The sequence below is a fragment of the Ictidomys tridecemlineatus genome, chromosome 6 (assembly GCF_052094955.1).
Source record: "Ictidomys tridecemlineatus isolate mIctTri1 chromosome 6, mIctTri1.hap1, whole genome shotgun sequence".
In the NCBI taxonomy this organism is placed as follows: domain Eukaryota; kingdom Metazoa; phylum Chordata; class Mammalia; order Rodentia; family Sciuridae; genus Ictidomys; species Ictidomys tridecemlineatus.
Genome location: NC_135482.1, coordinates 25,633,366 through 25,648,609, shown reverse-complemented (window position 1 = coordinate 25,648,609; position 15,244 = coordinate 25,633,366). Strand labels below are relative to the sequence as shown.

General features: G+C 34.7%; 1 protein-coding gene across 1 annotated transcript in view; it reads right to left on the bottom strand.

Annotated features, from left to right (window-relative positions):
• Eea1 (early endosome antigen 1) overlaps positions 1–14,628 on the bottom strand; it is a 114,844-nt gene extending 100,216 nt beyond the window's left edge. The window contains exon 1 of the mRNA XM_078053025.1: positions 14,578–14,628. Coding sequence (XP_077909151.1) covers positions 14,578–14,610 — 33 coding nt within the window. The 5' untranslated portion in view covers positions 14,611–14,628. The remainder of the gene's footprint in view (positions 1–14,577) is intronic.
• Positions 14,629–15,244: the final 616 nt, after the last annotated feature.

Sequence of the window (15,244 nt, the reverse complement as noted above, 5' to 3'; positions counted from 1 at the left end):
CGGGAGGGGGCAGGGGATTAGCAAATGATGGTGGAATGTGATAGACATCATTATCCAAAGTACATGTATGAAGACATGAATTGGTGTGAACATACTTTATATACAAACAGAGGTATGAAAAACTGTGCTCTATATGTGTAATAAGAATTGTAATACATTCCACTGTCATATATTTAAAAATAAAATCAATTTAAATATTAAAATAAAAAAGATATTGTGTTCAACTACAAGTAAAAAATAAATATTAAAAATATGAAAATAGTTTTGGGATCCAACATGGCGACGGGCTCGGAGAGATCAAGTCTCTGACCTCTTCAGCTGTGCGGGCATAGGGAGTCGTAAACAGTCTAAATTCTGTTTGCTCAGGATCACTAGGCAATGCTGAGCTGACGTGGATCTGGGGCGAACAGTCTGGGCCTCTCAGAACACACACTGAACCCAGATCGGCTGAATTCAAGCTCCCGTTCGCCTGCTTCCCGCAGACAAACAGCTGTGACTCAGCACTAATCCATCCGACTAAAACAACTGGTCAGCCCTTCTGATCCTACGGAGGTAAATGCCAAACGAGCCTTCATAGGTAGTGGCCACAGGTTTGAAACGGGGCTTGGGAGAGACAGTAAGGACCAACCCGTTACATTGGTCACCTGGCAAAGGAAAACAAACTGTTGCCATTTGCAAGAGATACCACCATGGCAGAGAACTGAGGTCACCAGACTGCGGCCAAGGAGATAACTTCATTGAAACCTGCGGCTACAGGAGTAAACAGTAACTCAGCAGTCAAACAGAACAAGAAGTAACATGAGCAGCATGAAAAAGCAAGGAAGAAAAGGAGTACAAACAATGCAGGAGAGCCTATATATTCAGGAGGACCTAGAGTCATCAGAAAAATGGTCATATAAAGAACTCAAGGAACATCTTAGACAGATGGAACGGAACCTTAAAGAGGATATGAGACAGCAAATTCAAACAGTGAAAGAACACTTTGAAAATGAATTACATAAACAGATAAAAGAAGAAGTTAAGCATCTTTATCAGGAGATAGAGATTATAAAAAAAATCAAACAATAATTCTCGAAATGAAGGAAACAATAAACCAAATTAAAAACTCAAGTGAGAGTATCACTAACAGAGTGGAGCAAGTAGAAGCCAGAACGTCAGATAATGAAGACAAAATATATCATCTTGAAAAGAGTCTAGCCAACTCAGAAAGGCTGCTTAAAAATCACGAGAAAAACATCCAAGAGTTATGGGATAACATAAAAAACCAAACTTACAAGTCATCAGGATAGAAGAAGGTACAGAGATTCAAACCAAGGGAATGAGTAACCTACTGAATGAAATAATTACAGAAAACTTTCCAGAAATAAAAAAGGAAACAGATATATAAATTGTAGATGCATACAGGACACCAAGCACACAAAATCACAGTAGAACAATGCCAAGACACGTTGTTATGAAGATATCCAATATACAGAACAAAGAGAAAATATTAAAAGCTACAAGAGAAAGGAGGCAGATTACATTCAGGGGTAAACCAATAAGGTTAACAACGGATTTTTCATCACAGACTCTGAAAGCAAGAAGGTCATGGAACAATGTATTTCAAACACTGAAAGACAATGGATGCCAACCAAGAATTCTGTATCCAGCAAAATTAAGCTTCAGGTATGACAACGAAATAAAAATCTTTTATGATAAACAAAAGTTAAAAGAATTTGCAGCCAGAAAACCAGCATTGCAAAGCATCTTGAGCAAAATGCTACGCAAGGAAGAAATGAAAAACAATAACCAAAACCATCAGTGAGAAGTGCCTCGGTAAAGACAGAGGGCGAGGGGAAAGATAATCATGGAGAAACAAACTAAATTTAAAAAAAAAAAAAGGATAAATAATCAAACATGCCTGGAAGTACAAACCATAAATCAATAGTAACTCTAAATGTTAATGATTTAAACTCTCCAATAAAGTGACATAGGCTGGTATCATGGATTAAAAAAACAAATCCAACAATATGCTGCCTCTAGGAGACACATCTGATTGGAAAAGACATACACAGGCTGAAGGTAAAAGGATGGGAAAAAATATACCACACACAGGGTCCTCGTAAGCAAGCAGGGGTGGCCATCCTCATATCGAATAAAATCGATTTCAAAACTAAGTTAATCAAAAGGGATAAGGAAGGACATTATATACTGTTAAAAGGAACCATTCACCAACAAGACATAACAATTATCAATATTTATGCACCAAATAATGGTGCTTTGACATTCATAAAACAAATTCTCCTCAAGTTCAAGAATCAAATAGACCACAACACAATAATTATGGGTGACTTCAACACACCTCTCTCACCATTGGACAGATCCTCCAAGCAAAAGTTGAATAAAGAAACTATAGAACTCAATACCACAATCAATAACCTAGACTTAACTGACATATATAGAATATATCAACCATCATCAAATGGATATACTTTTTTCTCAGCAGCACATGGATCCTTCTCAAAAATAGACCACATATTATGCCATAGGGCAACCCTCAGTAAATATAAAGGAGTGGAGATAATACCATGCATTTTATCTGATCATAATGGAATGAAACTGGAAATAAATGATAAAAGAAGGAAGGAAAAATCCTACATCACATGGAAAATGAACAATATGTTACTGAATGATCAATGGGTTACAGAAGACATAAAGGAGGAAATCAAAAAATTCTTAGAGATAAATGAAAATACAGACACAACATATCGGAATCTATGGGACACAATGAAAGCAGTTTTAAGAGGGAAATTCATCGCCTGGAGGTCATTCCTCAAAAAAAAAAAAAACCAACAAATAAATGAGCTCACACTTCATCTCAAAACCCTAGAAAAGGAAGAGCAAAACAACAGCAAATGTAGCAGAAGGCAAGAAATAATTAAAATCAGAGCAGAAATCAATGAAATTGAAACAAAAGAAACTATTGAAAAAATTAACAAAACTAAAAGTTGGTTCTTCGAAAAAATAAATAAGATCGACAGACCTTTAGCCATGCTAACGAAGAGGAGAGAAAACTCAAATTACTAACATATGGGATGAAAAAGGCAATATCACAACAGATGCTACAGAAATACAGAAGACAATTAGAAATTACTTTGAAAACCTATATTCCAATAAAATAGAAGATAGTGAAGACATCGATAAATTTCTTAAGTCATATGATTTGCCCAGACTGAGTCAGGAGGATACACACAATTTGAACAGACCAATATCAATGGATGAAATTGAAGACGCCATCAAAAGACTACCAACCAAGAAAAGCCCAGGACCGGATGGGTATACAGCGGAGTTTTACAAAACCTTTAAAGAAGAATTAATACCAATACTTTTCAAGTTATTTCAGGAAATAGAAAAAGAAGGAGCTCTTCCAAATTCATTCTATGAGGCCAACATCACCCTGATTCTGAAACCAGACAAAGACACCTCAAAGAAAGAAAACTACAGACCAATATCTCTAATGAACCTAGATGCAAAAATCCTCAATAAAATTCTGGCGAATCAGATTCAAAAACATATCAAAAAAATTGTGCACCATGATCAAGTAGGATTCATCCCTGGGATGCAAGGCTGGTTCAATATACGGAAATCAATAAATGTTATTCACCACATCAATAGACTTAAAAATAAGAACCATATGATCATCTCAATAGATGCAGAAAAGGCATTCGACAAAGTACAGCATCCCTTTATGTTCAAAACTCTAGAAAAACTAGGGATAACAGGAACATACCTCAACATTGTAAAAGCAATCTATGCTAAGCCTCAGGCTAGCATCATTCTGAATGGAGAAAAATTGAAGGCATTCCCTCAAAAATCTGGAACAAGACAGAGATGCCCTCTCTCACCACTTCTGTTCAACATAGTTCTCAAAACACTGGCCAGAACAATTAGACAGACGAAGGAAATTAAAGGCATAAAAATAGGAAAAGAAGAACTTAAATTATCACTATTTGCAGATGACATGATTCTATACCTAGAAGACCCAAAAGGGTCTACAAAGAAACTACTACAACTAATAAATGAATTCAGCAAAGTGGCAGGATATAAAATCAACACGCATAAATCAAAGGCATTTCTGTATATCAGCGACAAAACTTCTGAAACGGAAATGAGGAAAAACACTCCATTCACAATATCCTCAAAAAAAATAAAATACTTGGGAATCAACCTAACAAAAGAGGTGAAAGATTTATACAATGAAAACTACAGAACCCTAAAGAGAGAAGTAGAAGAAGATCTTAGAAGATGGAAAAATATACCCTGTTCATGGATAGGCAGAACTAACATTATCAAAATGGCAATATTACCAAAAGTTCTCTATAGGTTAATGCAATGCCAATCAAAATCCCAATGGCATTTCTTGTAGAAATAGATAAAGCAATCATGAAATTCATATGGAAAAATAAAAGATCCAGAATAGCAAAAGCAATTCTAAGCAGGAAGTGTGAATCAGGCGGTATAGCGATACCAGATTTCAAACTATATTACAGAGCAATAGTGACAAAAATAGCATGGTACTGGTACCAAAACAGGCGGGTGGACCAATGGTATAGAATAGAGGACACAGAGACTAATCCACAAAGTTACAACTATCTTATATTTGATAAAGGGGCTAAAAGCATGCAATGGAGGAAGGATAGCATCTTCAACAAATGGTGTTGGGAAAACTGGAAATCCATATGCAACAAAATGAAACTGAATCCCTTTCTCTCACCATGCACAAAAAGTTAACTCAAAATGGATCAAAGAGCTTGATATCAAATCAGAGATTCTGCGTCTGATAGAAGAAAAAGTTGGCTCCGATCTACATATTGTGGGGTCGGGCTCCAAATTCCTTAATAGGACACCCATAGCACAAGAGTTAATAACAAGAATTAACAAATGGGACTTACTTAAACTAAAAAGTTTTTTCTCAGCAAGAGAAACAATAAGAGAGGTAAATAGGGAGCCTACATCATGGGAACAAATTTTTACTCCTCACACTTCAGATAGAGCCCTAATATCCAGAGTATACAAAAAACTCAAAAAATTAGACAATAAGATAACAAATAACCCCATCAACAAATGGGCCAAGGACCTGAATAGACACTTCTCAGAGGAGGATATACAATCAATCAACAAGTACATGAAAAAATGCTCACCATCTCTAGCAGTCAGAGAAATGCAAATCAAAACCACCCTAAGATACCATCTCACTCCAGTAAGATTGGTAGCCACTATAAAGTCAAACAACAACAAGTGCTGGCAAGGATGTGGGGAAAAGGGTACACTTGTACATTGCTGGTAGGACTGCAAATTGGTGCAGCCAATTTGGAAAGCAGTATGGAGATTCCTAGGAAAGCTGGGAATGGAACCACCATATGATCCAGCTATTGCCCTTCTCGGACTATTCCCTGAAAACCTTAAAAGAGCATACTACAGGGATACTGCCACATAGATGTTCATAGCAGCACAATTCACAGTAGCTAGACTGTGGAACCAACCCAGATGCCCTTCAATAGATGAATGGATAAAAAAAATGTGGCATATATACACAATGGAGTACTACGCAGCAATAAAAAATGACAAAATCATGGAATTTGCAGGGAAATGGATGGCACTAGAGCAGATTATGCTTAGTGAAGCTAGCCAATCCCTAAAAAACAAATACCAAATGTCTTCTTTGATATAATGAGAGCAACTATGAACAGAGCAGGGAGGAAGAACAGGAAGAAAAGATTAACATTAAACAGAGACATGAGATGGGAGGGAAAGGGAGAGAAAAGGGAAATTGCATGGAAATGAAGGGAGACCCTCATTGCTATACAAAATTACATATAAGAGGTTGTGAGAGGAATGGGAAAATAAACAAGCAGAGAAATGAATTACAGTAGATGGGGTAGAGAGAGAAGATGTGAGGGAAGGGGAGGGGGGATAGTAGGGGATAGGCAAGGTAGCAGAATACAACAGTTACTAATAGGGCATTATGTAAAATTGTGGATGTGTAACCGATGTGATTCTGCAATCTGCATTTGGGGTAAAAATTGGGAGTTCATAACCCACTTCAATCTAATGTATGAAATATGATATGTCAAGAGCTTTGTAATGTTGTGAACAACCAATAAAAAAAAAATAAAAATAAAAAAACTTAAAAAAAACCTACTCACAATTATAAATGTAAATATATATATATATATATATATATATATATATATATATATAAAATTAGTGCTAAAAGTTTAAAGTGATAGAAAAATAAGTATCTTCCAAATTTTGTTTTTAGAAAAATTATTACATAAATTTAGATATCTTTTACAGTAACCCAAAAGCACATAATACATTCATTTTGTTAATGTTTTTTTCAATAGATAACAGCAGGTATGTTTCATCTATCATGAATAAACCCCACAAGGCCCTGAATGCCAAATGGGGGCAGGTTAAATGTGAAAGTACTAATAGGAGAAACAAGGACCATGCCTTCAGGAAGACCACAAACTGACTGGGGATACCAAGCTAATGAACACAAAAAGACATAGGAAGTAAAAAAAAAAAAAAAAAAAAAGCGGGGGCTGGGGGCAGAATGCTATCTGGGGAGATTCTCAGTGCAGACAGAATTCACAGAGAGATCAATGCTTAGTTCTGGTAATTGAAAAAACACTTATTCCTTGAAATTAAATTTAATTAAATAAGACAGCAATCATTTCAACTAGATGGGGAAAAAATGCACAAAGAGAGGCAGAAATAAGAACACTATTTAAAGAAACATACATAAATGTGCCCAATGGAAAGTTATAAGATATATTTAAAAAGGATACACACATGCCAATGCGCACGCGCACGTGCGCACACACACAAACACACACAAACACACACACACACACACACACACACACACAAACACACACCCCTACAGGCTAAACTGACAATGTGGAATAGCATAGGGGCTTAAAACACTTAAATGTGCTATGGAAAAAAATTATGTGCAGAACACCAGTGCTAATGGCACTTAGGGTTCACGTGGAATCCACTGCCTCTCCTCCAGTTATAGATCAATGAAAGATCAAAAATGTTTAAACATTAAAAAGGCAGAACCAGGGCTGGGATTATGGCTCAGTGGTAGAGTGCTTTCTTCACATGTATGAGGCACTGGGTTCGATCCTCAGCACCACATAAAAAGTAAATAAATCAAATAAAAGTATTGTGTCCATCTACAATTAAAAAAATATTTTTTAAAAAAGACAGAACTATTTTCAAAACAAGATTAAATATACCAGATGACAAAAATTAAAACAAATACACAAAAGCATACAGGGCTCTGGGATCTACAAGAAGACCAACCAAGTTCCACAATCAGTATCAAAAATGTCCTACATTTAGTAAGAAGTCACTATGTGAATTCAGAACAAAGCTACTGCTCCTGGCCATAAGTGACACTTATTTAAAAACACTATAAACCCCATCAAATCACTGTGTTTGGGCTTGAAGTTTTATCAGAACTTTTCCAGGAAAGGTTGAAAGGGTATTCCAAGCAATAAATTATCTACAAAAGAGAAAAATTATAAGCAACCTATATGTTCAAACCCAAGAGATATGCTAACTAAACTATGATATAATCATTCAGCTAACTGAACAATATCAAGTAGAAAGGCTATATAAAAAATGATAACACATGTGATACAATTCTGAACTTGTAAAAGATGTAAAGTACAAAGTTGGTATACATTATGACTTCAATTATATAAAAATAAATATACAAAGATATTAAAAAGTAATCAAATAAGACTGATTAGCTTCATGTTAGGATGATTATTATTATTACTTTTTTCCTGCTTTGTTAGTGAAAAGATAACATTTGTATTAACATGATTTTATTAACCACCTATCAATCTCCTCCTAAATTTTTCATTATTATCACCATATTTCCTTAAAAAGTTTTCAGATTTTTAAAAACTAAAAATTTTTAAATATCTGGACTAGACAAAATGATTCAGAAAATTATAATAGTTAAGCACCTACCATTAATACCTAGTGGCTACAACCAAATAAACCAAATAAAAGAAAAAAACAACTAAAAACTATTTCTCTATTCCCTATTAGTCTGAACCAAATATGCAAATTTCCCACACCAAACAATTCAGCTCTCTATGGAAACCAAGTGCATGTCCTACACTTAATTCAGTTCCACAATACAGTGAAATTGTGCAAACCTCACAGATTAAGGGATCAGTACAAGAATGTCCACCTCCTTCAGATGCCAATAGTAAGCAATGGATCCTCAGGTTACCCACACTTCTGTCCAACTTGGCTGCAAATCAAAGGCTCCCATGACCCCCTCCTTAAGTCTTGCTGTAACAGCTCAAAGAACCCAGAAAAACATTTTACTTATGTTTGCTATAAAGGCTACAAATGAATAGCAAGATGAAAAAGACCATACATAGGATGTGGTCTGGGAGGATCCCAAACACAGCAGCTTCTGTCCTAGTGAGGGGCGGGATACAGTACCTCCCAGCAGTGGACAAATTCAACAACACAGAAGCTCTCTAAATACCATCATTATGGAGGTGCTTTATGTAGGCATGAGTAATTAACTGGAGTTAATGAGTAATTTAAGTAGGCCTTTGGTAATTAACTGGATCTCTAGCCCCTCTCCATTCCTAGTAGTTGGAGGGTGTGGCTAAAATTTCCACATCACTAATCCTGTGGTTAGTTCCTCTAACAACCAGTCCCCAACCTGAACTACCTATCAAGATTCACCCCCTTAAGCTTAAACCAAGGTACACTGAAAGGGGCTTAAAATGAATTAGAAAAGAAGCTCCCCTTTCACTTCTCTTATCAAGAAACTGCAAGTTTTACAAGGTCTATGCAATAAACCAGGAAGATCAAAATTATTTCAACTAAATAAGAACAGATGCCAGCAATATATAGACTATCCTAGACTATTGGTAATATAAAAATATTCATACTACCAAAAACTACAAGACAGCATTAATCTCTGCAAAAACTTAAATGAAAAGTCAAATATGACCAGGTATGGCGGCATACACTTTATAATCCCACTTTATAATCCCAGCTACCCATACCACTCTAGGAAACAAGGCAAATCAGCAAAAGCTGAGTTAACAACAGATTAACCTTTCAGCAAAAGGTGAGTGTACTAAAATCAAATTTTCACTTTTACAAAAATCTTTGAAAAACCATTGCTGTGGTCTAAATGTATACCCTCAAAATTCATATGTTGAAACTAAATACCCTATATGAAAGTATTTAAAGGTAGGGACTTTAAGAGATGAGTTAAATCATGAAAGTAGAAACCTCATAAATGGAATTAAGAAAAAAGAGGTATAAGGCAGTTGTTCTTTCCTTTTGCCCCTTCCACTGTATGATAATACATCAAGAGGCACCATCCTGGAGAAGAAAGCAGCACCCCTCACCAGACACCAAATCTGGAACCTTGATCCATAGCTATGAGGAAATAAATTTCTAATCTTTTTTATATATTTAACAGTACTAAGGACTGAACCAGATCCTCTCACATGGTAGGCAAGTACAGTGCCATTGAGTTATATCCCCAGGCCTTTTCCTGTGTTGTTGTTGTTGTTGTTGTTGTTGTTGTTGTTGTTGTTTTGTGATAGGGCCTCACTAAATAATTGTGCAGGCTGACCTCAAATTTTCTATCTTCCTGCCTCAGTCTCCCAAATACCTGGGATTACAGGTAATTGCCACCACACCCATCTTAAATTTCTATTCTTTATAGATTATTCAGTCTCAGATATTTTGTTATAGCAGCAGGAATGAACTGAAACAGATAATATATACAACTTATACTTAGCAAAATTATTTCTGAAACTGAAGGGATATAAGTATTAAAAATAAATGATATGTGACCTCAGAATCTTAGTGATTCATAAGAAATCCCTTGTAAAAAGTAACTTTCAGCATTAATTTTGCTACTAAATTTTGCCCTCATCTTACCACAAAAACAAATTAGAAAGATTTTGCACTAATTCAAAGATTATGGAAAACTATCTACTATATGCAGACCTTGAGAAGCATACTCTAAATGCATTATTATTTGAGCCTTGTATTACAAATGGATAACCAAAGCTATCATAGGGTTCTCACTACCTCTTTCTTACCATCAAGAGTTTCTAACATATAGATGAAGTGAGAGATACATTTGTAAATGACAAAAACTACTTCATGAAATAAAATAATTTCATATAAAGCTTTGGAGAGGTTCCCAGGCAGTTTTCATACTTAACCTCTTAACTAATATACTCTGCAGGTAATTTCATTTACTCCTTTAATTTTAATTACTAACACTGCTGACAATACTAAGACCTTAAATCTAATCCTGACCTCGCTGAACTTCAAATTCATATTTTCCTATTTTACTAAATATCTCCTCCTGAATGCCTTGAAAACACTAAAAAGCCAGATTATCCAAACCAAATTAATTATCCTTTCTCACAAATTTTCTCCCAGCTGCATTCCCTATCTCAGATTATAGAACACACTCATTTTGCCTAAAACCATGGCATCATCCTTAACTCCTCTCTCTTAGTTAACCTTCATATTGAATCACCAAGAATTTAACTGCCTACATAAATTTTGCAGCTATCTTCCTTTCTCCATCTCCTTGGCCACTATCTTAATTCAAGTTGTCATTATCTCTCATCTGAACTATAAAAGAGAGACCAAATTTAGCACCCTATACCTCCACACTCACATTCCCAGTTGCTACATAAGATGTCAAATAATAGGTTTCCCACAGCACTTCAAATAACATGACAACTAAAGCCAAATCCTTCATTCATCTCAACTCTTTACCATCCCATGGAAAATATTATTTTCTTTAGTTTAGTTGAAAATATCCTTGCTTAACAAAAAAAAAAAAAAAACTGTGTCAAAACCTAACCAAACTCAAACAGATATTTGTATACCAGCATTCATTGCAGCACTATTCGCAACAACTAAAAAGTAGAGACAACCCAATGTCCATCAATGGATTGGTGGATAACCAAAATATCACCACATAATGGTTACCACCACACTAACATATATTCATGAGTATTCCATGCATTCTATTCTAGCACCAAAGACAGTTTAATAATAAATGATTTGTAAGTAAGAATGACAAGTTTTTTAAAGCTTCACATAACAGTTGCACCCAACTTTTCTGCAAAAAAAAAAAAAGTCAACTGGCATAAAATCTGCAACAATTATGTGGTACAATAAAATATAGTCAGTCATCAAATGGAAGGAAGTTCTAATACATGCTGCAACATGAAGTTAAACATTATGCTAAGTGAAATAAGATGGATACAAAACAGCCAATACTATATGATTCCATTTACATGAGGTACTAAACAATAGTCAGATTACAGAATAGTGTAGTTACCAGGTGCTAGGGCATAGGGAAGGAAAAGAGTTTCTACTTAATGGGCACAGAGTTTTATTTTGAGATGATAAAAAAAAAAAGGTTCTGGAAATTAATGGTTGCAATGATTGTATACCATGTGAATATAATTAATGCCACTGCATTATACAAATAAGAATGGCAAAAATTATAAGTTCTGTATTATATATAATTATATATGTGTAGATATTTATAGATACAGATATAAATCAGTAAATTTTTTGGTGTATGTATGTGATATTAGGGATTAATGTCAGGGGCAATTTACCAGAGAGTTCCATTCCCAGTCCTTTTTATTTTTCTTTATTAATTTTAAGACAGTCGGGGCTGGGGATGTGGCTCAAGCGGTAGCATGCTCGCCTGGCATGCATGCGGCCCGGGTTCGATCCTCAGCACCACATACAAACAAAGATGTTATGTCTGCCGAAAAATAAAAAATAAATATCAAAAATTCTCTCTCTCTCTCTCTCTCTCTCTCTCTCTCTCTCTCTCTCTCTCTCTCTCTCTCTCTCTTATCTCTTTAAAAAAAAATTTAATACAGTGTTTGGCCAATTTGACCTTGAACTAAGTTTCCAATTTGACCTTGAACAAGCAATTCTCCTGGCTCAGCCTATCAAGTAGCTGGGATTACAGGCATGTACCACCATGTACAATTATCTTATGTATATTGTATGATTAATTATATTTTTAAGTTTTTAAAAACCTAATTGAATATTATATTAATGTCATAACTATAGAGAGAAAATATTTAGAGTACTTAAGAACACAGGGTTTTGATATAGATCCTTAGTGATACTATATAAGAACAAAAAGAGCTGCTAAAACTAACACAATAAAATATATTCAATAATCTTAACAGTATTGTTAGTATTATTATTATAAAGCTACTTTATGTGCAGTCAGGAAAAAGTAATTATGTGAATATTAAAAACCAAGATTAAAAATATATAAATAATCAAAATAAAATCCATTTTATAATCTTAAATTTGAACTTCTGTTTTATTGTGATTTTCACTTAAAAATACATATATCTTAGTTCTTATTACTCAAAAGCTTAAAAGTGAAGACAACTTTCAAGGAAAAAAAATCAAAATATAGTAGCACTGGTTTGGGGCACTCAGGATTGTGTCAGAACCAAGTATGATGGCATGTGCCTGTGGTCTCAGCTACTGGAGAAGCTGAGGCAATAGGATGGCATAAGCACAGGAATTCAAGATGAGCATGGATAATATGGGAAGACCTTCTCTCAAAAGACAAAAGAAAAAAAAAAAAAACATTGGGAGGCCACTCTTACCTTAAATTACCTATAGTTTAAAACAACATCCAATCCTTTTTTAAAAAGCGATTTAACAATTCCTGATAAGCAAATGATACAACAATCACCAACTCTTTGCAACTTTAAGCTGTAAATGCAAAAACTATTTTGTAAAACCTGGGAATACACTTTCTAGACTGCCTGAATCTTTGTTTTCTTGGATTATACTTAGCCCAAAATAAATCAATTTTTTTTTTTATTCTCACCTAGGTTGATTTTATTCTCAGTCAGTATAACCCAGAAGTAATGAACCGCCTAAATGTTCATACTATGACTTCTAAACATCACTCCTCTTTAAAAGGAGACAAGACTTCTTAAACAAATGCCTAGTTATAGATATGGGGAAGAAATATACAAGATAAACCTGACAGAGTTTGTGTCAAAAAGAATGGAAGATACTGAACACTAATACTGTACTTTCTTTTTTTAAAAATTTACTTATTTATTCTAATTTGCTATATATGACAGCAGAATGCAATTCAATTCACATACAGAGCACAATTTTTCATGTCTCTGGTTGTACACAAAGTAGAATCACACCATTCGGGTCTTCATACAGGTACTTAGGGTAATGCTGTCCATCTCATTCCACTCTCTTTCTTACCCCCATGGTCCCTCTCTTCCCCTCCCTCCCCTTTTCCTCTTTGCCCTCATAGAGTTCATTTAGATAATTGTAATTATTTGTATCATCTATTCTGTACCATTGTGTCCTCTACTCTGTAACATTGGTCTACCAATCTATTTTGGTGCCAATACCATGCTGTTTTTGTTACTACTGCTCTGTTGTATAGTTTAAGGTCTGGTATAGTGATGTCACCTGCTTCACTCTTCTTACTAAGGATTGCTTTGGTTATTCTTGGTCTCTTATTTTTCCAGATGAATTTCATGACTGCTTTTTCTATTTCTATGAGGAATGTCCTTGAGATTTTGATTGGAATTGCATTAAATCTATATAGTTCTTTTGGTGATATGGTCATTTTGACAATATTAATTCTGCCTATCCAAGAACAAGAAAGATCTTTCCATCTTCTAAGGTTTTCTTTAATGACAAAAAGTCACCTTAAAAGTACTCCCACTAGCTAAAGTTGAAATAATTTGCAGATCAGCAAATATTATTTACTACAGTACTATAGTAATTGAAAGAAACAGACTAAATATGTATAAATCCATGCACTCATAAAATATATAAAAATCCATGAGGTATTCAACAGATCTTTGTCAAAGGAACAAAGGCAATATACATAGTTTTCAACAATGGTGCTAGAACAACTGGACAGCCCCTTTCAGGGATGGGGGTGGGAGGGATCTAAACAGACACTACATTCTTCACAAAAATTAAACTAACATGGATCACAAATCTAAATGTAAAATATAGAATCTTAAAACCATGAAAAATAATACAGGAGAAAATCTAGATAGCCTTGGGTTTGTCCATGACTTTCTTTTTTTTTATTGTGTGTGTGTGGTACTGAGTATTTAACCCAGGACCTTGTGCATGCAAGGCAAGCACTCTACCATCTGAGCTATATCCCCAGCCTACGTCCATGAGTTTTGTTTTTATTTACAACATCAAAGGCCTGATCCATGAAAGAAAGAACTAACAAGGGCTTCATTAAAATTAAAAAATTCTGCTCTGTGAAACACACTGTCAAGAGAATGAAAACCAATAACCTGATTAAAAATAGGTAAATAACAAATACATGAAAAAATATTCAACATCTCTAACAATCAGGGAAATTTTATCTCACAGCAGTCAGAATAGCAATTATCAAGAATACAAATAATAAATTCTGGCAAGAATGTGGTAGAAAAGGTACATCCATACATTGTTGGTGGGACTGCAAATTAGTACAACCATTCTGGAAAGCAGTACGGAGATTCCTAAAAAAAAAAAAAAAAAAACTAGGAATGGAACCACCATATGAACCAGCCATCCCACTCCTTAGTATTTATCCAAAAGAACTAAAATCAGCATACTATAACAATATAGTCACATCAATGTTTAAGCACCACAATTCACAATAGCCCAATTATGGAACCAGCCCAGGTCCCCATCCACAAAAGAATGGTGCAATATGCCAGACATGGTGGCACATACCTGTACCCCAGCAACTCAAGAGACTGAGCCAGGAATATCACAAATTCAAAGCCATTGTGGGCAATTTAGGGAGACCCCCAGCAACTTAGTGAGATCTGTCTCAAAAAATAAAACAGGACTGGCTCAGTGGTAAAATACCCCTGGATTCAATTCCTAGTACAAAAAAAAAAAAAAAAACTGGAAGACTAATGGACAACTTTCAATCTGATTTTGAAGGTACTGTAGTAAATAAAGATGCTTTTATTCTTTGACAATAACCTTAGATCAAATTGTGTTAAAAAAAAAACAGCACTCTCAAATACTATTTATGAGAGTATAACTATATATATATTCTGAGTTGCTACTAGGAAATTACCCAATGAAATTCACAAATATACTTTAAAACAAGTTATTT